The sequence below is a fragment of the Coccinella septempunctata genome, chromosome 2 (genome assembly GCF_907165205.1).
Source record: "Coccinella septempunctata chromosome 2, icCocSept1.1, whole genome shotgun sequence".
NCBI lineage: Eukaryota > Metazoa > Arthropoda > Insecta > Coleoptera > Coccinellidae > Coccinella > Coccinella septempunctata.
The window spans coordinates 54,202,680-54,224,222 of record NC_058190.1 but is presented as its reverse complement, the minus strand read 5'-3'; the positions used below and the strand labels follow the sequence as shown (position 1 = coordinate 54,224,222).

General features: G+C 35.9%; 4 protein-coding genes across 4 annotated transcripts; 2 read left to right on the top strand and 2 right to left on the bottom strand.

The window, feature by feature from the left end:
• The first annotated feature begins 1,947 nt into the window (after positions 1–1,947).
• On the top strand, positions 1,948–3,389 carry LOC123307294 (cyclin-H). Its single transcript, XM_044889539.1, has 6 exons — positions 1,948–2,194; positions 2,251–2,447; positions 2,500–2,701; positions 2,766–2,997; positions 3,058–3,172; positions 3,228–3,389. Exons 1-6 carry the CDS (start codon positions 2,078–2,080, stop codon positions 3,361–3,363), a joined length of 999 nt encoding a protein of 332 aa, XP_044745474.1. The 5' UTR covers positions 1,948–2,077; the 3' UTR covers positions 3,364–3,389.
• An 832-nt stretch (positions 3,390–4,221) lies between these two features.
• LOC123307800 (homeobox protein ceh-19-like) lies at positions 4,222–10,947 on the bottom strand. The gene is made up of 4 exons (XM_044890238.1): positions 10,578–10,947; positions 5,212–5,366; positions 5,017–5,153; positions 4,222–4,878 (listed from the first exon to the last, which is right to left on the bottom strand). The coding sequence occupies exons 1-4, from the start codon at positions 10,903–10,905 to the stop codon at positions 4,629–4,631; spliced, it is 870 nt and encodes a 289-aa protein (XP_044746173.1). The 5' UTR covers positions 10,906–10,947; the 3' UTR covers positions 4,222–4,628.
• A 5,122-nt stretch (positions 10,948–16,069) lies between these two features.
• Positions 16,070–17,977, bottom strand: LOC123307291 (ras-related protein Rab-31-like). The gene is made up of 6 exons (XM_044889536.1): positions 17,703–17,977; positions 17,522–17,649; positions 17,248–17,457; positions 16,837–16,914; positions 16,540–16,780; positions 16,070–16,424 (listed from the first exon to the last, which is right to left on the bottom strand). Exons 1-5 carry the CDS (start codon positions 17,743–17,745, stop codon positions 16,562–16,564), a joined length of 678 nt encoding a protein of 225 aa, XP_044745471.1. The 5' UTR covers positions 17,746–17,977; the 3' UTR covers positions 16,070–16,424; positions 16,540–16,561.
• A 792-nt stretch (positions 17,978–18,769) lies between these two features.
• On the top strand, positions 18,770–21,529 carry LOC123307824 (putative ammonium transporter 2). The gene is made up of 11 exons (XM_044890272.1): positions 18,770–18,964; positions 19,129–19,215; positions 19,266–19,464; positions 19,562–19,707; positions 19,761–19,924; positions 19,985–20,174; positions 20,231–20,301; positions 20,563–20,620; positions 20,675–20,752; positions 20,808–20,986; positions 21,039–21,529. Exons 1-11 carry the CDS (start codon positions 18,820–18,822, stop codon positions 21,411–21,413), a joined length of 1,692 nt encoding a protein of 563 aa, XP_044746207.1. The 5' UTR covers positions 18,770–18,819; the 3' UTR covers positions 21,414–21,529.
• Positions 21,530–21,543: the final 14 nt, after the last annotated feature.

Here is a 21,543-nt window from a genome sequence, read left to right as displayed (position 1 = left end):
GTCATTCGATAATAGATGGTGCTCTATCCAGAAGAGCTCTACACAAAATACATGGCACTTGTATTAAATGTTGCCTAGACACAGTTTTTTGCATCGATAATAAATGTCGACGTTAGTACATTATCTCATGTCGCTCAATTAAATCAATAATCATTAACCGAACTCTTCATTTGAATGATGTTTGAATAGGAACAAACGTTCATGACGGTTCGAAAAAAATTTATGCACCAGAAAATCAGAATGACCAGAACAGAAAAACAACTTACTCTATGCTGCACTAAAATCATAGATTTACATTTAAATTTCAAACGCACGTGGAATTTTTTGACGTTTTCTTCAGGGGCTTGACACTTCCTTACCCCCACCCCAAATACGGTTTTTAGTTCTGCAATCAGTCGCTATGTGACTCTGCATACGAAAATATATATCATATTCTCCACAGATTACTGTATTCTGACATATTGGATTTGTGAACGCCAACAGTGTCAATGTCAATATGTTTTAATGCAAATTCTTGTTTACAAACGAGATCTTATACGAGAGTAAATTAAAAATACCCATTTATTGAACTCGACAGTCTTATCAGGAAATCGATTTTCTTGTAAGAAATGTTTGATTCAAAGAACCACGTAATTATAACATTAATCGTTTATACTTAAACCAATCCAACCAAACCCTTTAAAAATTGTGTTAATGGAAATGAAAGTCAAACTGTGTAGTCAGGTATTAAGCCACTCCGTGGGGTCAATGATGAAGCTCATTTCTCAATAGGGTAAGTTTTTTTTTCAAACATAATAATACAAAAATTTACTATTTTCCTTTTTAGAAATCAAGCATCCGCTTCAGCTTCCCAGAGAGGCTATCGACACTGCTGACTCTATACTATTCTTGGAAGAGTTATTTGATTCGTTGAATGTATCCAGAGTTTGCACATCCACTGCGAAACTCTCAAAGAAGACGGTTAGTATTCAAACAGAACACAATGTTTGTTGGGAGCAGGCGATACAAATTTTCAACAGTATTTCATTTTATTGCCCTCGAAAGAAAAGATCCATTGTGGTGCCCACTTTGAAGAATATAGTGACAACATTGAAAGCATTCCTTTACCTTAGGCAAAAACTGTTCAGTGATTATCACTTTAAATATATTCTCACTGGGGCTTTCAATCAAGATTATTTGGAAAACCTTTTTGTGTACATTAGAGCACATGGAGTAAGGAATACTGACCCAAATGTTGAACACTTTATTTCATCATTCAAAACTATAGTTATTTAATTTTATGTCAGTGCATTCCTGGGGATCTAACTGTGAGGAAGATAAAACGGAGTCGTTGTTTAGAGACTTTGAAATCTTTCCTGCAGGAAAATATAAAATCCACATAGGTCTTTGGGCAACTAATTTTTTCTTTTCCAAATTATTAATGCATGCTAAGCTTTGGCATGCTGTTTTTGATTTCTATTGCCGACTCCCAACAAACATTTTGTCCTTTTTGGATAATGTTGAAGATTTCTGAAGAAATAATAATTTCAACCTCATTTCCTATGAACAATATTATTACTGTTTATTATAATTATTGTCTTACGAAGATATGTGACCCTATTGACATTTTACCTCTGCTCATATATTCATTGCCATAATTATAGCTTATGTATTTCCATTTTTTTTTTCCTGTGCTGGGTATATCAATATATGTACATTGTTCATGACAAGTTTTATTTCTCCTTAAAATTCGCCCTAATAATCCATATTATTCTATCGACGTCTAAAATACCAGTGAATGGGCTAATTTAAATTTCGCGCCATGCGATTGCAGTTTCCCGTTATACCGACATTTCTCCCGGTTAGTTGGGTGGCAAGCGCATGGGGGCGCTGAGGGCGGGATAAACTGTATTTTTCATCGTAGAACGTGAGTGTCAGATCTATTCTACTCTGTAATCTGTGGTTTTCTTGTTGATATTTGTTTGGAGTGTGTTATTTGTGTATTTGTTTAAATCTCTCTTTAACCGCCATTGACTTTCAAAATCGCCTGAACAAAGTTTTTTCAATTCCATTGTGAATATTACATTTCCTTTCAAAAATGTTTTCTACATCGTCGCAGATGAAACATTGGATGTTTAATGATGAAGAGGAATTGACCAAATTAAGAAAAAAAGCGAATCAAAAGCACATCGAAGAATATGGGAAACAAATTCCGGTAGGTATTATGTTCATGAACTAATTAAAAGTATCATTTATTCTTTTTGATTGCAGGAAGCTGATAGGTACGGCTATTTTCTCACTCCAGAGGAAGAAAAAATTATGCTCAGGAAGTACGAACTACATCTCAGGGATTTCTGTAAGAGGTTTCAACCACAGATGCCGAAATGTGTTATAGGAACTTCTTTCCATTATTTTAAGAGATTTTACATCAATAATTCCGTTATGAATTATCACCCCAAAGAGATCATGTAAGTACTTGGATTGAAACACTTATTCACTTCTAAACATATTGAATTACAGGGTTACTTGTATATATTTAGCTTGTAAGGTAGAAGAATTTAATGTTTCAATTACCCAATTCGTTACAAATATAAAAGGTGATCGAGAGAAGGCTAGTGATATAATATTGAACAATGAGATGTTGCTAATGGAAGAAATAAAATTTCACTTAGCCATACACAACCCATTCAGACCTGTTGAGGGATTCATGATAGATATAAAAGTAAGTCGAGAGAAATTTTTACTAGATCCCAAGTGAAGTACAATTCAATGTTTTTTTTTCTTAGACTAGATCCAATTTGAATGATCCAGAAAGACTGAGGCCTGGCACTGAGGAATTTTTAGAGAAAGCTTTCTTTACTGATGCTATACTTTTGTATGCTCCTAGTCAAATTGCCCTAGCTGCGATCCTACATGCTGCTTCGAAACTTCATGAAAATTTGGATTCTTACGTGACAGACACATTGCTTGGCGCAGAAGGAGCTAGTAGATTGCATGACTTGATTGAAGCAGTAAGAAGTGAGTATGATATGAAGCCTCTTTGTGCAGTTTCTAATTCTTTCTGAATTTGTTATCCAGGTATTCGTTCTATGGTGAAGATGCTGGATAATGGACCTGATAAATCTCTCTATCAAGCTTTAGAAAAGAAACTGGATAAATGCAGGAATCCTGAGAATAATCCTGATTCTGAAGTGTAAGTTCGAATTCAAAATATAATTTACGTGCTAATGATATTGATTGGTTTTCAGCTATAAGAAGAGGATGATGGAACTGTTGGAAGATGATGATGATCTTTATGGCACATTATCTGAGAGGAATGAAGATATGGACAACTCAGCTTTGAATATATCTCCGTCAGGTTCTCAAGAATATTTAGGAGATTGAATAAAATATTAAATTCTTTTACTTTTGCTTTGAGTTTTTTATTTATCCCTTTCCAAGAGGTTCATTATTTCCTCAACATTACATTGACTCTTGGATCTTCCCTGAACAAGGTTGAAAAAAAAACATTTTCAGAACGAATTTCACTTTAGGTTTTGAAAGAAGAAATGTTTTTTTCGCTAAAAAAAAAGAGATGATGCTACAGTACAACGATTTGATACCTCCCTAATCTTTTATGTCGTACCTAGAATTGAAATTCGAGCCTAGATTTGAAAATCCCTCTATGATTTGAGAATCGTTTCAATCCTAGATTTCTTTCTCCACAAATAGATTTCTGGAAAATGCTCTAATAGGTAGATTTCTGTTATTTATATCTTTTCATGGTGCGCCATCTAGTGTGCATAGCTTGAATTAGTACCTAATTGTTTGTATGGAGGAGTAGAGATCTGTACCCTCCACATTATATTTCGTTTGAATCGAGAAATGGATAAAATTTTTGTTCTAATACCTTTAACCAAAGATTATAGAACTACCTAACTCTATAATTTTTGCCTTCAGCAGGTGTTTGCAGCAATAAAGCTCTATTATCTGTGGAACTGTGCTTCTGGCTTAGCGCTGGTAAAAATTTTTTTGGATCGCAGCCAGTTTTTATCTACTGGTCGCATCTGATATGTTAGGTAAAAAGAAATTAAGTAGTAAAAAAGAATTTCTATTTTTAACTATACACAAACTTAAATATCTAACAAAACATTCAATAACATGGTAACCTTTGGTAGAATTAAAATGGCATTAAATACTATGTACAATATTTTTTATATTGACCAGAACAAAATCTGAGTTCTGGAGAGAGTTCTTGGAGAGTTTTCCAAAATATTCGTCTTCGAGTAGGCTGTGAAATTTTTAAGGAATCTTGTTGTTTGTTAGCTTTTATGACTACATTATTTGAGAATAATCAAAAATTTGGTGAATATATGTCAATATTGATCCTCCTTAGCGTAATATTAGATATAAAATGAACTCATTGAGAAAAAATACAACAGGATTATCGTACAATCCCAAAGGCTTAACTTAACAATGTGCATTCAATCTTAAATAGAAAGATAATCATAAAACTGTAGTAGAAACTCGCGGGAAAGTATATAAAGCACTTGTTAGAAAAATATCTATTTCGATACCGTTCTTAGAGATCACAATATTCGATGAAACAACAACATTTAATATAGTTCCTATTTCTTCGTTTTTTTGTTTCTTTTCCAAAACTGACTAGACTACGAGGCCTCAAAGTGTTTCCCGAAATTTTGTAGTTGTAGGATAGGTGACGAAGTCATCGCGCCTTCGGGGGTAGGTGTAGGTTCATGATACTGAATATAACTGGGGGTATTGTACTCATTTCGATGAATTGGAATCGACTGGTTCATGACTTCTTGAGGGGGAATGAAAGGACCACCTGTTGGAGGCATATTGGGCGCCATTGGAGGAACACTGGACAATCCTGGCCTTCCTGGGTAGTTGAAGAACCTACAGAACATATCACATTGTTAAAATCCTGCCTACTAAATGTTCCACAAATTCGTTGTTAAGTTAATTTGTGGAATTTTGGTGGTTTCATGGGTATTTGTTAACGAACAAGTAAATAGTAAATCGAATCAAAATTACCAAAGTCTGTCACCTATGAAAATAGGTCTGGGGGTCAAAATGCCCATGGAAGAATAATATTGCTGTGCCAGGATTTCGATGTCGTTGGTGTATTTTCTTTTCCATTTCGTCCTTCTGTTTTGAAACCATATTTTTATCTGAAAAATGATTGACGATGATTTCTAGACCTCATTTTTTTGAATAGAAAATACCAACCTGAGTTTCCGTCAATTTTAGAGTTTTGGACAATTGGCAACGTTTCGCGACTGAAAGATACTTGTTTTTTTCGAATTCCGCTTCCAACGCTTTTATTTGAGCACCAGTGAAGGCTGTTCTAGGTCTTTTCTTTTTATCGTCGTCGAAACGGCTATCTGAAATAAATGTCTGTGTTTCAGAAAGTGAAATATTCATCTTCTTCTTTTTGTAGATTTATTCCCGGTAACGGGATACGGCAATGAATGAATGAATGAATGAAATATTCACTGTTGAAGGTTTATTGGGAAAACAGAAATTCCAATTTATATTGTAGAAGATTTATAACGATACAGTCTACTAATTCTAGAGATGAAATCAGAAAGTCTGCAGTAAAACAGTAATATAATACTCCCACTTGAAAGCAGGACACTTCAATATGCATTTTGTGAATTTGCGCATCCACCATTTTTATAGAAACACAAAATTTTCAATAAACGAAGTGTTACCATGCTCATTTTCCGATGTCTCTAGAAATCTTGCAAATCAAGAAGAAATCATCGTACAGAATGACCGAATATCTTGAGCGTTTCTCTGAATCGTCGCGACGTTCCAACGAAACAGTTGTTTTCAATTTGCCGTGACCAAATTTATGTCTTGAGAGCAGCAGAGACGCCTCACGAAAACGGAGGCTAATTTGCGCCACATGAGACGAAATTAGATTTTAAACGTTTAACGATCTGGCAGGCACTGAAAAATTACTGACATTAAAAAAGAGCCTCCATACTTACCACTTGATTAATGAACTAGCAGAGAAGGAATGAGGTGAATTATTGAGGTGACTGTCGTATTTTGTGGTTTAGGGTTTATCTTATCTCGGCAATTCGCTTCTGTGAGAATTGAAGATGTTTATGAAACATTTTATGACCAACGGCAGACATTACAATGGCTTGCTAACGCTTTGATTGACATTTGGCAAAAGATTACTCAAAGTTTCATTGATATTTACCTTATTGACAAAATGCAAAATAAAGTAAGAGTACTACGAACCATCGAGCTCGATGAGATATCAAGATTTATTACTACAAGATATGCTTCTTCAAGAATATGTATCACATTCAAATCTACGGTAATTTTCATGGAAGAAAAACGACTCGCAAGTTGACCTCCGAAAATTCCCAAAAAGATGGAGTCAGTTAAAACTTCCTCAAGATTGAATGGTTGCGCCGGGGTGGATAAATTTCTCAGATTTGATACTAGAAGAGTTGCTCTTTCAGTATATGTATCACGTTCAGATCTACGATAATTTTTCTGGGATATACGGGTGTCAAAAGTTGACTTTCGAAAAATTCCCAAAAAGTTGGGTTCAGTTAAAACTCTCTCAAGACCGAACGGTTGTGCCGAAATAGATGAAATTCTCAGATTTATTACTAGAAGAGTTGCGCTTTCAGAATATGTATCATGTTCAGATCTACGATGATTTTCCTGGAAGATTTATATCTCTAAAGATGACCATCGAAAAATTCCAAAAAATTGGGTTCAGTTGAAACTTCCTCAAGATCGAATGGTTGCGCTGGGGTAGATGAAATTCTCAGATTTGTTACTAGAAGAGTTGTTTTTTGAGAATATGTATCACGTTCAGATCCAGGATAATTTTCCTGAAAGATGAATAACTCTAAAAAGGACCTTCGAAAACTACCCAAAAAGTTGAAGTAGAAACTTCCTCAAGACCGGACGGTTGCGCTGGGATGGATGAAATGTCGAAGTTAACCTTATGTAGACATCTCATTTAATGCAGTAGGAACATTTACAAAATCATTTACCCTTTGCCTTCATTAGGTACCTACATGTACCCAAGTATCCATTTTTGAGCAGTGTATTTCTTATGAAGCTCAGATACATCTCTTCCAACTTGCCATCCAGATGTCAAGCTCTCTTATCCCGTTTCAAAGAAGCGACTCCGACGTCTCATATTAAGACCAATAACATTCAAATTTAAATATTCGAAATTGCAATAATTCATCGTTTCGGAACTATGAAATTTCAGTCGTCGGTTTCACCTTCTGGGATCGTTATCGGGTTGTGTCACCAGGTCTCAGATGAAGAGTATTGAGTTACAGTCGGATAAATTGTGCACGTCGGAGTGGAAAGATCTGAAAATTATTTTTGGCCTCGCCGCTCCGCACCTCAACTCGGGATATGATAATTAATCTCTGTTTAGACAGAAGTGTCGTGTACCACCAATTAGTCGACAGGAAATCTTTCCGACCCTCAGATCGGGTACGATAAACTCGCTTTTCGAGGCAATTAAAACGAACGCATTGCTGGTTTCGGATTTGAGTTTTTTACTGTTCTTACAGGCTGTTCTTGTTCAACTTTTTGCGATTCGACGTTTCGGTGGTTCTGAACATCTCGAGCATGGAAAAAAATATCTCGGGGAATCGGACACAAACTCTGAAGAAATATCGGAAACATCTCGAGAAAAATTGTAGCACATTTTGCGGCTTTACCATGATCAATATGTGAATATTGGGCCATATTTTTTCATTTGTTCATAAGTATTGGTTTTGGAATTATTAAAAGGTATAAAAAACAATGTTGAAAAAAGAAGATTTAAAAAAATATGCATATAAATGTCTCTTCATTATTTACTCGTTGCAAAATGGTGAATGCGCAGATTGCTTTTCACTGGAGTGGAATACATTGAACTGTGAAATGTAACTATACCTCAAACTGTCGAATATTAGTGATATCAGTGACAAATACATATGTTGAATCAATGAATGGAAACCAGTGATAATTCTTTGATATTGATGGCACGCGCCCTGAAGGAAAATACAGGGTGTTTTCAGGCTTTTTTTCGACAGAAGGTAGAACTCATCAAAATAAGTCGTTTAACTAAAAATTGTCCATATAAAATATCCAAGATGGCTGAGATACAACCCCTAGAAATATGACAAAATTTCATTGAATTTCAAGTAGGGGACTGTGGAAGGTGACTCCGGCATAGCAAAAACGAGACAAACCATGAACATATGGCTGGACAATGAATGGTTCAGTACCAAGTTCATCGGATTAGATGCATAAGGTCTCTTTTGGGAGAATCATTGTTGTATCGTGCAATTAAGGGTGGAAAAAAGATGTAAAAAATCTAGGCAGTTTCTTGAAAGTGCCTATGTTAGTTATGTTGAAAAAGTGCTCTAATGTTTCGCCATTTCATCCCATTTTTACGACGATTGTTGGAATGTTCGAATAAGAAGATTGTGATGCCCATTGTGAAAAAATTCGTGAATGATTTAGACGAATTTTATTGGTGAGATTTTGATGTATTATTCTATTTTTTACACTTGTGTCCCGAGTCTCTTCTGTCGGTTGGTATCGAAGTGAGAAATTTCATAAAATCGTGTAAGTCACTAAAAAATAATGAGAACAATTCGGCAATCCTAAGTTTCCATTTTAATTACCACGTAAATATCGAACGAGCCAATATCCTAAACGAAACCTCATGGTCTAATCAGGAGATAAGATTTTTCACACTGCTTTGCTATAATTCAGCTAATAAACGGTCTAGAGTCTTATAAGAAACTATTTCAGTAATCATTTTCAATTTTTTTTTCAACTCAGTCATTTTGAAAGTTCTGTACAGGTGATTTTTGGTGAAACGCTTCATTTTGACCAATTCTACCTTCTGTTGAAAAAAGCCTCACTTTCAATACACCCTGTATACTATCTGAGAAACTTCGAGCATCCCTTATGTCTCCTACTATACTGGTTTGCATTTTTTTTCAAGAATACAAAAATTCTCCGTATTCGTGAACCTCCCCACTGAAAAATTCTCGATTTCCCTCGTCAAAAAAATTCTCTCCATCATCTTCAGCTGTCGTCGTCGAATTCTTGCCAAAAACCGATCAAAGCGGCTTCCGACGTTCCAGTTTTCGACAAAACGGCGAAACAGCGCGATAAACGCGATGTAAATAGCTGCGGAAATCGAGCGGGGGGAGCTGGGGGGGCAAGGGGGGCGGCGGCCATTTAAACCTCCTCATACTCGGTAATTAGACGGCGTTTAGGGACACTTTGTCTTCTGGAAACACTCCCTGTCAATTACGCGCTGATGTATGATCCTCGGGACGTGCATGCCCGCGTGGCCCCCGTTCCCTCCCGATTTATGTACGCTCGCTGGTTTGTGCCAAGATAACCGTCCGCGCTGGAATTTTCGAATTTGTCTTGGGCGTTGGTTATTTTTAAGCGGAGATAAGGAATATAAATCAGAGTATGCTAGTTTCGAATAGGAAGATGTTTGAGGAAATTTATACAGTGTATATCTTGGGTGATAAATGTCCTTTGTATGGGACCGTGAAAAATTGGACTGCAAGCTTCGAAAGAGGTAAATTTTCCATTGAAGATGATGACCGATCGGGAAGGCCAGTTTCTGTGTCAGTCCCCGAAAATATCGATACAGTTCATGACAGGGTTTCATCGGACCGTCGAATTGGGCTGAAACGGATATCTTAAGCACTGAATATTTCATACGAACGCGTTCATCATATAGTTCACGTCAATTTGGACACGAGAAAAATTGCAGCAAAATGGATCCCCAAATGTTTGAATGTTGACCAAAAGCGTGCAAGGGTAGAAGCATCGCGTTCGATCTGTGCTCGATTTGAAAACGATGTAGACTTCTTAAACCCAATTGTTACTATGGATGAGACTTGGGTACATTTCTACGATCCAGAAACAAAGCAACAATCGATGGAATGGCGACACTCTGGTTCTCCAAGACCTAAGAAGTTCCGTGTATAAAAATCTGCTGGAAAAGTTCTTTCTTCAGTTTTTTGGGATTGTCATGGAGTAATCATGATTGATTTTCTGGATAAGGGTAGAACAATAACCGGAGATTACTATTCGACATTACTGACCACTCTACGGGAAGAAATTAAAGAGAAAAGACGCGGAAAGCTATCCATAAGTGTTTTGTTTTTGCAGGATAACGCCCCTGCACACAAATCTCACGTTTCCATGCAAAAAATTCGTGATTTAGGTTTTGAATTACTAGAACACCCCCCTTATTCACCAGATTTGGCTCCATCCGACTATCATCACTTTCCTCAACTGAAAAAAATTTGCGAGGTCGTACATTTTCTTCCAACGAGGAGGTAATGAAAGCTGTGAAGGTCTGGTTTGCAGAGCAAGAAGAAACATTTTTTTTGAAAGGGTAGAGACGTTACAGGTTCGCTGTGATAAATGTATCCAATTAAGAGGAGAATATGTTGAGTAATAAAACATTTTGACATTGAAATTTTGTTTGGTTCTATTGTAGGCTAAGAATTTTTCAATATATCATCGTACCAGATAAAGATACCCAAAATAAGTATAATAATGGTTAAACCCACCTTCTTCTCGGCTTCTTGAACAGTGGAAGAATTCATCAGAAGTAGACACAACGTTATCATCCATTCTTTCGTAATCGTCAGATCCCTTTCCACTCACACCACCCATCACACAATCACTACCCCCAAAAAAGTTAAGCCCACTGTCTTGTACGTTAACCAATTTTTGGATTTTGTGCATCTCCTCCGCATTTTCATTTCCTCCGACTTCCCCTGAAGCTTCCACAATTTTCAAATCGTCTTCACTCTTTTTTGACAAAAGCGCGTCGATGGAAAAACTGGAAAATTTCGCGGATTTCAAATCTACTTCGACTGTCTTCTGTTCGGTCATCCTCAATTTGCGCTTAGACGGTGTCAGATGAGACTTTTGGCAAACCACTGCACTCAAATTAGTGACAATTATCTGTCGATGTGTTCATTTGGTGAGAGCGTGGGTGGAGTCTGATGTTACTGAGCCATTAAAACCAGCCAATGGGACCTCGTCTTTTGGTAATTTGGGCGTTACCGGGCAATAGCTTAACGAGGCTGTTATTAATATACTATGAAGCTGTTTCGTGTTCATATGTTCTTGTATTTTTTGTGCCAATGATTCACTATTAAATGGGAATTTTTGACTGTTTGCTTTGTTAATTGGGTATTTGTAGGCGTCCATTTGGACGTTGAACTCTAGAAGTAGGAATTTGGGACCATAAGAATTTTTTACGCCAATTAGTAAACAGGTCAAAACGAGGAAAAACATAATTTCAAACAAAAATATCGGAATCCACAAGGTTTATTGTGCGATTTCTTGTAAAACATCCCTTAAAAACGTGATTAATTAGTTGATGTGGCAAGACTCATTAAACCAGTTTTGTTTGAAATTGTGAATTCAAAGAATTCAATATTCATATAGGCGCCAAAAATATTTTCTGTAAGAATTTCAGAGATGAGTAGACGTTTTTTCTATATTCTTTTTGTGTTAACTTTGAAGGTAGACTAATGTAGCTTTTTTACAGAATTAACTGCACAATTTAACACCCTTAAATATTCTTCCATACTTAATCTGATTAAAATTTGTGGATATTCAGTTACCTGCCTATGTTAAAGAATAAATAGAAAATAATAATAAACAGATAATAAGCATATGATCGATAGTTTCAATAAGAGGAAGGTACTTACTACTCTCACTTTAAGTATTTACATTTCAGTAAAAAGAAGTTTATATTTGACTACCCACAACCACTAACATAAAATTTTGTAGAACTATTAAAGGAAATGCCAACACTTAAATGTCTGTCTTTGTGGAATGCCACGATTCCTTCCCAAAATTTCAGCGATTTTAATTTGCGGGCATCTATTTCCTGGAGGGTGCTCCTACATTTGTCGAATGATCATTAATTTTCCCTCGGACTCCTCTAAAATTCACAGGTGCATCTTAACTTAGCTGGGGTGTCAGGCAGTAGGCCAAGGGTTATGGCCACATTTCAGAAATATTCGAGATGGAAGGAAATGGTTCATAAACATTTCGAAAATTCATAATTAGCTAACTAAAAAGCAACTACAGAAAAACAAATGTATTGTTATTCTAGTTCCCTTTTCTCGAAAGAAGAATTCCTGTTGATTAGAAAATATTAATTATACGCTCTTTTTCTGAAGGTTTTTCATTCTAATTCATAATGTAGATACAAAATATGACTTGTACCTACAAATATTTTAACAGTTAGATTCTTGAGATAAGAAAAAACACTTTTTTCCTTTACCATTTTTCCAAATAGGCTCAGTTTAAAAGATATTGTCTGTTGAAAAACCATAAAAAATATCATTTTTAGTTATCTCACAAACGGTTTCATTGAATGAAATGAATTTCGAAATATAGATTTTCTTTTATTTGATGAATCTTTTCTGAACACAAGATATCACCCACGTCTTCCAGTTTTCCCAATATGACCATAACGTACCATGAAAATACCAAAAATTCAAAGAACGCAACTCTTGAAACTAAGTTGGAAGCTACCTAATGAATATTTGAATTTTGTGAAATAAAAGTATTCCTCAAATTTTCTCATACAATGCGCCGTTTTCGAGTAATTTGATGTTCAAAAATTAAAAACTATCTGAACACTGATAGAAGTGAAATTGAGCAAAATTCTGTGGTGGCGAGAAGGCAATCAACAAAAAAAATTGCTAGTTCTCTCCAATAATTCCAAAAGGTAAAAAAAGCCACCCATAAAAAAATTTCAACGCGAGCAAAAACTTGTTACAGTTGTCGTAGATATTTCCATTTTTCTTTCACTTTTGTTCGCTTCAATCTGATATAAAAGGTGTAAAAGTGACGATCTCTCTATGCTTCTGTTGAGCATGAATCTTTCTTCAATAATATGTACATCTAACTGTCATTTCAACCTTTTTCCCTGGTGTTCAAGAGGAAGAAACTTATTCCTTCATAAATAAATAAAAAAATCGTGAAATTGACATCCCTTCGTCGCCTCTTGTATAGATAGGATGGTCATGATGGCCCGATGAATGAAAACGACCTGCCAAATTCAGCAGAGCGTTCCCTATTTTCCTTAACGGGAACGGGATGTGCCCTATTACGTCTAATGAGTGGCGCCAAAACGGCTGAAATTCTTGCTGAGGTGTTATGTATCCCTCTGGTTTAGCCGCAAAACATGTGGGAAGAAAATCTTAATCATGCGTGTCTCTTGTTCCACAACTGGGCGTTGCCGAGGCCGTGTTTATCCCATTTTCCCATGAACTGTCGATATGTTTTGCGCCTCTACTCTATTGTAGATCTACTCTGTTATGAATGTGTCGATTTTTCAAGTTTCAAGTTCGAGTTTGGCTCAATATTTCGACAAATTGATGTGAATTGACAGTCAAGATTATGCAATTTGCTATTTATGTATTATGTCTTTCAGTATAATCTGTTTATATTACTTTATTTGAAAGAATCGACTAAAGTTTTAATATTCAGATGAACGCTATTGCCTTCGTTTCTATTTTAGAATTTGCATGATGGTTTCTTGCTTCATTCTATGAAAAATTCAAAGAAAAATACCGAAAGCATAATTTGCCCTCCACGCATAAGTTGGGCTTTCTTCGACCATCTTTCTTTTCCATTTTATGTTTATTATCTCATTTTAAAAGTATCAGTTTCGTGCACTAGTGCGGAAAAACCACTTTCTCGTACCACTGTAGTAGAAGATAGTTATTTCCCAGCAAGTAGATTACGAATATGCAATTAGATTTTCCCTAGGACCAGTATTTTAGGAAATAAATCACATTCAGTAGAAAATTTCGAAAAAATTGGTCAACTTTGAAGAGCTATAACATCCAGAAAAAAGTCACTGGACATATGCTGATTTTTTTGGTGATACATTGATCCTTTGCTTATAGAAAAATCCAACTTTCATCCACCTACCGCGAACATTTCATATTTTATGATTTTTTCCGCGAAGGCTCATAATTTCGAATTTTCTATCGGCCATAACTTGAACCCTAATCCTTTCAGCAAAATTCTGTTTGCATATTCGTGATGTGAGCCCTCGATTTAGTGAATACACAAATTTTGGTGGAATTTGAGAAGATCGAAAATTTTTCAAATTTTCCATACGTATGGAAAAATTGCGATTTCCCAAAAAAATATTTTTGGTCTCCGATCGAAACCAAATTTGAACTGTCGACTTATTCAAGGGCGTAGGTGACGAATATGCAAACAGATATTTTTTTAAAAATTTAGTTTTCAAATAATAGTCGATGAAAGACTGGAAATTTTGGACCTTCGCGGAAAAAATCATAAAATCGAAACTGTTCGCGGTAGACGAATGAAAATTAGAATTTTCTATTCACAAAGGATCAATCTGTCATAAAAAAAATCAGCATATGTCTAATTCTCTTTTTCTGTCTGCTACAGCTCCTCAAAGTTGACAAATTTTTTCGAAATTTTCCACTAAAAGTGATTTATTTCCTAAAATACTGATCCTATAGCTATAGCAGTCAGAAAAAAGTCACTGGATATATGCTGATTTTTTGGGTGATAGATTTATTTTTTGCTAATGAAAAAATCCAACTTTCATTCCCCTACCGCGAACAGTTCAAATTTTATGAATTTTTTCGCGAAGGTCCAAATTTTCGAATTTTTCATCGGCCATAACTTGAAAACTAATCCTTTCAGCAAAATTCTGTTTGATATTCGTAATCTACGCCCTCGATTTAATGAATACTTCAATTTTGGTGTAAATCGGAGAGATCGCAAAATTTTCAAATTTTCCATACATATGCATGGAAAAATTGCGATTTTTTCGAAAAATATTTTTGGTCTCCGATCGAAACCAAATTTTTACTGTCGACTAATTCGAGGGCGTAGATAACGAATATGCAAACAGATGTTTTTTAAAAAAATTATTTCTCAAGTTATGGTCGATGAAAAATTGGAAAATTTGAACCTTCGCGGAAAAAATCATAAAATCGAAACTGGTTGCGGGATATGAATAAAAATTGGAACTTTCTATTCGCAAAGAATCAATCTATCATCAACAAATTCAGCATATGTCTTAGTCTCTTTTTCTGACTGCTACTGCTCCTCAAAGTTGACCAATTTTCTCGGAATTTTCCACTGAAAGTGATTAATTTCCCAAAATACTGATCCTACAAAAAATCCAATTGCATATTCGTAATCTACGATCTCGAGTTAGTGAATAAAATAACTCAGGTCGATATATTCTGTACTATTTCTACAAAAGAAAAAACGAAGAAGTAGAATCTGGTCATGGTTTCGAATTGATTAAGTCCTCAACTTCTGTTACCAATCATACAATTACTCCCCCTCAAAATATCCATAAACCACCCTATAATTTCCTCCTTCCTCTTCGAGATAAGTGATAGCATCTCATTAGGAGTTATAAATGATTCTTAAACCCAAGTCCGATCTTCTCCACTAAACGAAAGAGGAACAGAGATGAACCATGTGCTCCCCGGTAATATAATAAGCAATTAAAAAACACATCTATTCCTGTTGTATCCAGCATCTCGCAGGCGAACCATTCCGCCGAATTTATCGCCTTTAGAATGTCTCTAAATATTTGAAAAGGCGTGACAAATAACAGATTTACGATTCGGTTAATTAGAAGTTTTAGCACCGTTTTCTGTTTCTTCGAAAATTATCGCTCAAACACGTAAAAGTGACGGTTTTAAGGACCGCGTTTGATCTCGATCCAGGCCCGAGGATTTTCGGACCCAAACAACTGTTGCTTTCTTGCTCCGTTGCGATTTTCGAAGACATATCAAGGAGTCGATTTTTTTTAAATGAGGAAACTCTGTTTTCCAGAAAAATTAGTCATTTTCCTAAAAAAAAGGTGGTTTTGCAGCTCAGCTCTGTAGCTAATGGATAGAATTCACCCCTGTCCAGAAGTAAGAAAGAATTCGTTGCGAAGTTATAATTTTTTTCCCGATAGATTCAAAATTTTCCTCATCTGAAATAATGATCCAAAAACGAGGGGGACATGAAGAAAACTAAGTTCTAGACAATCATATATTAGAAAATTTACAAAATATCGAAAATGGCAATTATTTCATGCTAACAACTTTACGAAAAGCTCCAGTTATCACAATAAAAATTTTCACAAGAAAAAAGGAAAGGAAAGAAATAGTACAGTCATATTACATAAATAAATAACATTTCTGCTTGCGAAATTTCACATATATCACATTTCTCTCCTAAAATATTTTCCGCTTCCATTTTTCAGTTATTCAAAAAGAGACGAAAAGTTAACAATATCAATTTAAAACAATCAATCAAGTCATTCATCTTGTTCAGTTCTTTTGGGTTCATTGCGTCTACTGGCTTTGCCTTGGTGCGACTTCTTTGGTAATCTAAGGTAGTGAAATGTGTTTCAAACCTTGAAAACCGACTGATCGACATGTGTCAAACATGATCAAACAAGTCAAAATTGATGAATATTCTGTAAAAAAGGAATATAGAACTCACATGTTCCACTGATCTAACGACACTAACAGCATTTCGAAGAAACTGTATCCCCGTGTGCAATATGGTTGATGCTAATGTTCACCAATTCTTCATTGGCAGTATCGGTAGGTTCCAATTCACTCGAAAAAGCCATAATGTTGTTTATGTCGTCGGTGTGGTCTCTTTTGAGGAAAGTAGGAGAGTTTTTAGAGCATACTTTGACTAGTTCCCTGGCCACGTAGTCAAACACTAGTTCTACACCCTAAAATCAATAAGAGTCATCCACCTCTTTATCTACACAACGAACCTTCAACTAACCTGGTCTTCTTTAGCAGAAACCTCAAAATAGTGGGCACCAATAGTTTTGGAGTACCCCAAAGCTTCATCTCTAGGTACCTGAAAGTTAGGTTATGTCTTCATTTTGCTCAATGGAAATTTGGCCAAGACTCCTCAAATGCATCAAACAAGGATACGATATGCACCAGATTACCGAGTAATCTGTGAAAAGTACATTTATTTCATCGATTTTTTTTTTGATTAATGAGTGAAAATTTTCAAGGATTTATTCGGAGAGGTTATTTCACCTGTGCTGCCATCTATCGAATAATTGACAAATTCAAGAATTTCGAAAATCTATGATACTGTTCAAGTTTAGAAGACTGAAAAACAATTATTATCATGATTCATGATAATAATTTTGTGCAATAACAGGGTAACCAAACAACTTACTGCTCTTTGTTCCGCAAGATCTATCTTATTTCCTAAAACAACTAAGACTATGGATTCTTCCACATTCCTCTTGAGTTCAAGCACCCAGCCTTTCATACTCTCAAAAGAAGCCATGGAGGTGATGTCGAATATCACAATTGCTGCCTGTGAATTCCTATAAAACATGGGAGCCATGGCTTTGAACCGTTCCTGGCCCGCTGTATCCCATATCTAGAAAAATAAATGAGTTCAATATTAACCGGAGGAGAATACCAAGGGAAGGGGGGAAACTCGCCTGTAGATTGACAATTTTGTCCATAATTGTGATCTTCGTACTGTAAAAAGCAGCTCCTATGGTTGGTAACGTTTGATGATTGAAGTGTTTTTGTATGTATCTTTCGCATGTACTGGTTTTGCCAACACCTTGTAACAGAAGTTTAAAGAGCTGAGTTCAATATACAATCAAAAGCCCTTACCTTGACTGCCAAGAACTACTACCTTTCCTACTATCATCTTCATGATCTGCTATCATTTGAATTTCTTTGTAATCTTTTATTTATATTCAGGCGAGATTCCAAATTTTTTTTAGTGGAGGCTTAAATACACAAATTCCGATCTGATATGTTGGTTTCCTTTGAGTCATTTCTTGTAAATCCCCTCTTCCTCTCAAAGTTTAAAGACTATCGGGGATTTCATCTAAGTCAGCATTGTTTTTGTTTATCTTTCAATTTTTTTCCGCCTTTACGTTGTCAAAAATTTCAGTACTATTTGACAGATGCCTCGTTCCGACTGTTCCGAGTAGGACCCGAATGGAAATTTTTTATCCATAATAGCTGACTATTTTGATTACTTTGAATTATGATATTCCAGATATAAAAGTAGAAGCGCATGAATACTGAATTTCTTGAAATTATTCATTGAAAAAATATCAGGAATTTTCGAAAAATGGCGAATGCGCATTTCAGGTCAAACATTTTCAAACGCTCTTCATCGTATAATATCTGAATATATGTAACTTGAAGGATAAAATGAATAGGAGTAGAAATAAAACAAGAAACACAATTACCCTCATTTCGTCCTTGCCAATGATTAGAAAGTTTCACCTTACACTTTCAACTCGTAGAATATAAGAAAAATTTGTCTAGATCGAGTATTTTGGATATTGTTCAAAAAAAGCACCTTCAGAAAAGTAATGACAATATTAAAGGCATCTTTTTCGTGAAATTAATCGTTTGAGAAATTATTGTCATTGTTCATTATCTAAATGAAAAGTTTTTTGAGTAATGATGAATAATTTACTGTTATCATCATCATTCATCAAACACGAATAAAACTTCGAAGAGTTACTAAATACATGAATGTTTCTATTCATACGACGAGAAATTACTTTCCAATTAGAGGTCCAATTGGAAATAAAATTGGACATTTCTATCCCACAATAGACACGATGCACATAGATTGAGGGAAAAAGACAATGAATATTTTACGAAGGTCAACATTTAAAAATTTACTTGTTTACTAAAACATCTTGTCACGACATACTTTTCGGATGATCTGTGTGAAATACTGCGATCTCTTGGACATTATCAGTAGATGAATCTGCTGAGGATGAGTTCGAATAATATTTCGGCCCTATCAGTGAAAAACAACACAGATATACCATGGCTCTACGATATAAGTTTGGAGGATACGAACTGGATAATTACCAGCGCGTTTATGATTTTTACGATGCAAACTGGTAAGCAGTAATTCTAATTTTTCGCAATTTTTGAGGCAGCAAGAAGCACATATTTGGCGCATCCACCAGACTTATTCATCATAAAAATAATCAGAAGAACTTGATAAAATTCATGAACTCCTCTATACACTCAAGGTTTAATGGATCAATTATTGGTTTTTCAGGATTCGGAATGCTAGAATCAGGTTGCGTATCCATAAAAAATGAAGTGAATATTATGATGAAGAATGTAGTGGACATAGTTCTTGGTGGTGAGTAGGTTTAATGAATTTTACCTTCAAACAACCGTATTCTGTTATAGGACTAACCTACTGGTTTTTCGGGTTTTCTATGTCATTTGGAGGGAGTCCCATGAACAATGGATTTATTGCTTTTGGGGATTACTTTGTAGATCCACCCTTGGACGAAAAACTGAAAGGAGCGATATACGCAGCTTTCATATTTCAGCTTTCATTTGCTACTACGGCAACTACCATAGTCAGTGGAGCTATGGCTGAACGGTAACTGATAATAGTTGAATTTTTTCTGATCGAAAATTGGTTAAGGAGCAAGTTTTTGATATGGTCAAATATACAAGACTTATGAGATCTCTTCCAGATGCAATTTCAAAGCTTACTGCATCTTCAGTTTCCTCAACACAGCCATATACTGCATCCCAGCTGGCTGGATGTGGGGTGAACATGGTTTCTTGAAACAGATGGGAGTGGTAGACATCGCAGGATCTGGCGCTGTTCATCTTATCGGTAGAATTTTAGATATAAAGTATGAGCTTTCAATTCAGCTTTTGTTTCATCAGGTGGTAGTTCCGCTATGGCCAGTGCTATCATGTTGGGACCACGTCTAGGTCGCTACGACAATGGAATCAAGCCTCTTCCTTTGGGGAATCCTGTGAATGCCGTTATGGGTCTATTTGTGCTTTGGTGGGGATGGTTGGCTTTCAATTCTGGTAGTACATATGGGGTAGGTCTCGAAATTATTGTTTTTTCCTTTAAGGCGACTTTTATCTTGACTTTTGAATAGCTCAGTGGTGAAAAATGGCACTACGCAGCTAGAGCAGCTGTCATGACAATGATGGCATCATTTGGGGGCGGAACCATGAGTATTTTATATTCGTTGTCGCGTCTGAAAGGAAAACTGGATGCTATGGATGTTATCAACGGCATCTTAGGTTCTTTGGTGTCAGTTACAGCAGGTTGTTTCCTTTACAAAGGTAGGGAGAGATTTTATAAATCCCGGAGACTTCAAATTCAAAATTTCATTATCTAGGTTGGCATTCAATCATCGTAGGAGCTGCAGGAGCATTATTCACCTGCTTGTCAATGCCTCTTTTCGATATGGTAAGAGTGGATATGTTTTTTTCAAGGCATTGATTTTTTATGTATTTCTCTGTGGCTTTTTTTGTCTGCTATAACGATGAAAAATTCCACAAAAATATCATAAGATACGACGAGTTTAAGTTAGGTAACCGACATCCAAAATTGGTGTAGGTGTTTTGCCGAATCTTTGCTAATAGCTTGTGATTCTTACTTTTCCATCAAAAACTAATACTCTTTTTTGGTTATTTGATGTCATACTCAAGTTAAATCTGATATTCGAAGGCAGGTATTGATGATCCAGTAGGTGCCAGCGCTGTTCACGGTGTATCGGGACTTTGGGGTAAACCTAATGTAAATATTTATTGATTGCATTATATAGAATGGCATTTCCCAGGTGTTCTAGCTGTTGGAATTTTCGCAGAGAATCCTTATCCATTGGACACAACAAGTGGAAGATCTGGACTGCTGAATGGTAAGTAGAAATTGCCTTGTACATCTGGATTTACTCAAATTTCGAATATTCTTAGGTGGTGGTTGGTATCTTCTTGGCGTTCAATCGTTGGCAGCATTGTGCCTGATGACGTGGGGGATACTATCAAGTTTCATCCTCCTCTGGCTCATAAATCAATTCGTCAGGATAAGGATGGAGGTACAGGATGAGCTGTTAGGCGCCGATTTAACTGAACACTTCGTGAGACACGGCAACGTAGGTTGATTGTGGTCGTTTGATTTTTTTGCTATTTTTCTTCCACCCTCAGGTCGGTGTGTCCAGGGCCTTATCCGCACTGAGAAGTGTTTACGACACCAGCGAAATAGAAAAATTGAACGGCATTGGCTACAATCCTGGACACGAGAAGAATCTGGAAATGGTCAAAAAGTTGGCGAAAACGAAGAAATACCGTCTATCGAAAATTCTGAACGATTTGACGAGGAATAAGAAACTGGGATGTAACTCACCCAAATCTCTGATACCCAGAGGGAGATTCAGGAAGAAGATGAATGTTTCTAATGGACAAGACGTGAAGAATGAAGTGAATGGAACCAAAAACAGTATAATATTCAAATATGAACCTCCCACTAGGAATATGAGTACTGCAGACACTACTGTATCGACGTTAACTTGGGTCAACTAGGGATCCAGTATTTCCAATTGCGAAGGAACAATTCTTCAGATTTCAACCAAGGAAAAAATAATGGGGATAATAATGAAGTTTTTGAAATTGTAAATAAATCTTTGTTGAATCGAAAAGGAGTGAAATATTC

What these genes read in the sequence shown, in the direction of transcription:
- LOC123307800 (XM_044890238.1), bottom strand. Translation starts at nt 10,905, where the DNA reads ATGACCGAACAGAAGACAGTCGAAGTAGATTTGAAATCCGCGAAATTT. An exon ending in TTCAAGAAGCCGAGAAGAAG is followed by an intron (nt 5,367 to 10,577) that starts GTGGGTTTAACC and finishes CATTTATTTCAG; the next exon opens with ATAGCCGTTTCGACGACGAT. An exon ending in TAAAATTGACGGAAACTCAG is followed by an intron (nt 5,154 to 5,211) that starts GTTGGTATTTTC and finishes ATCATTTTTCAG; the next exon opens with ATAAAAATATGGTTTCAAAA.
- LOC123307824 (XM_044890272.1), top strand. Translation starts at nt 18,820, where the DNA reads ATGAATCTGCTGAGGATGAGTTCGAATAATATTTCGGCCCTATCAGTG. An exon ending in GATTTTTACGATGCAAACTG is followed by an intron (nt 18,965 to 19,128) that starts GTAAGCAGTAAT and finishes TTGGTTTTTCAG; the next exon opens with GATTCGGAATGCTAGAATCA. An exon ending in ACTTCGTGAGACACGGCAAC is followed by an intron (nt 20,987 to 21,038) that starts GTAGGTTGATTG and finishes TTCCACCCTCAG; the next exon opens with GTCGGTGTGTCCAGGGCCTT.
- LOC123307291 (XM_044889536.1), bottom strand. Translation starts at nt 17,745, where the DNA reads ATGAAGATGATAGTAGGAAAGGTAGTAGTTCTTGGCAGTCAAG. An exon ending in AGTAGTTCTTGGCAGTCAAG is followed by an intron (nt 17,650 to 17,702) that starts GTAAGGGCTTTT and finishes TTCTGTTACAAG; the next exon opens with GTGTTGGCAAAACCAGTACA. An exon ending in ACAAAATTGTCAATCTACAG is followed by an intron (nt 17,458 to 17,521) that starts GCGAGTTTCCCC and finishes TTATTTTTCTAG; the next exon opens with ATATGGGATACAGCGGGCCA.
- LOC123307294 (XM_044889539.1), top strand. Translation starts at nt 2,078, where the DNA reads ATGTTTTCTACATCGTCGCAGATGAAACATTGGATGTTTAATGATGAA. An exon ending in AATATGGGAAACAAATTCCG is followed by an intron (nt 2,195 to 2,250) that starts GTAGGTATTATG and finishes TTTTGATTGCAG; the next exon opens with GAAGCTGATAGGTACGGCTA. An exon ending in GATTCATGATAGATATAAAA is followed by an intron (nt 2,702 to 2,765) that starts GTAAGTCGAGAG and finishes TTTTTTTCTTAG; the next exon opens with ACTAGATCCAATTTGAATGA.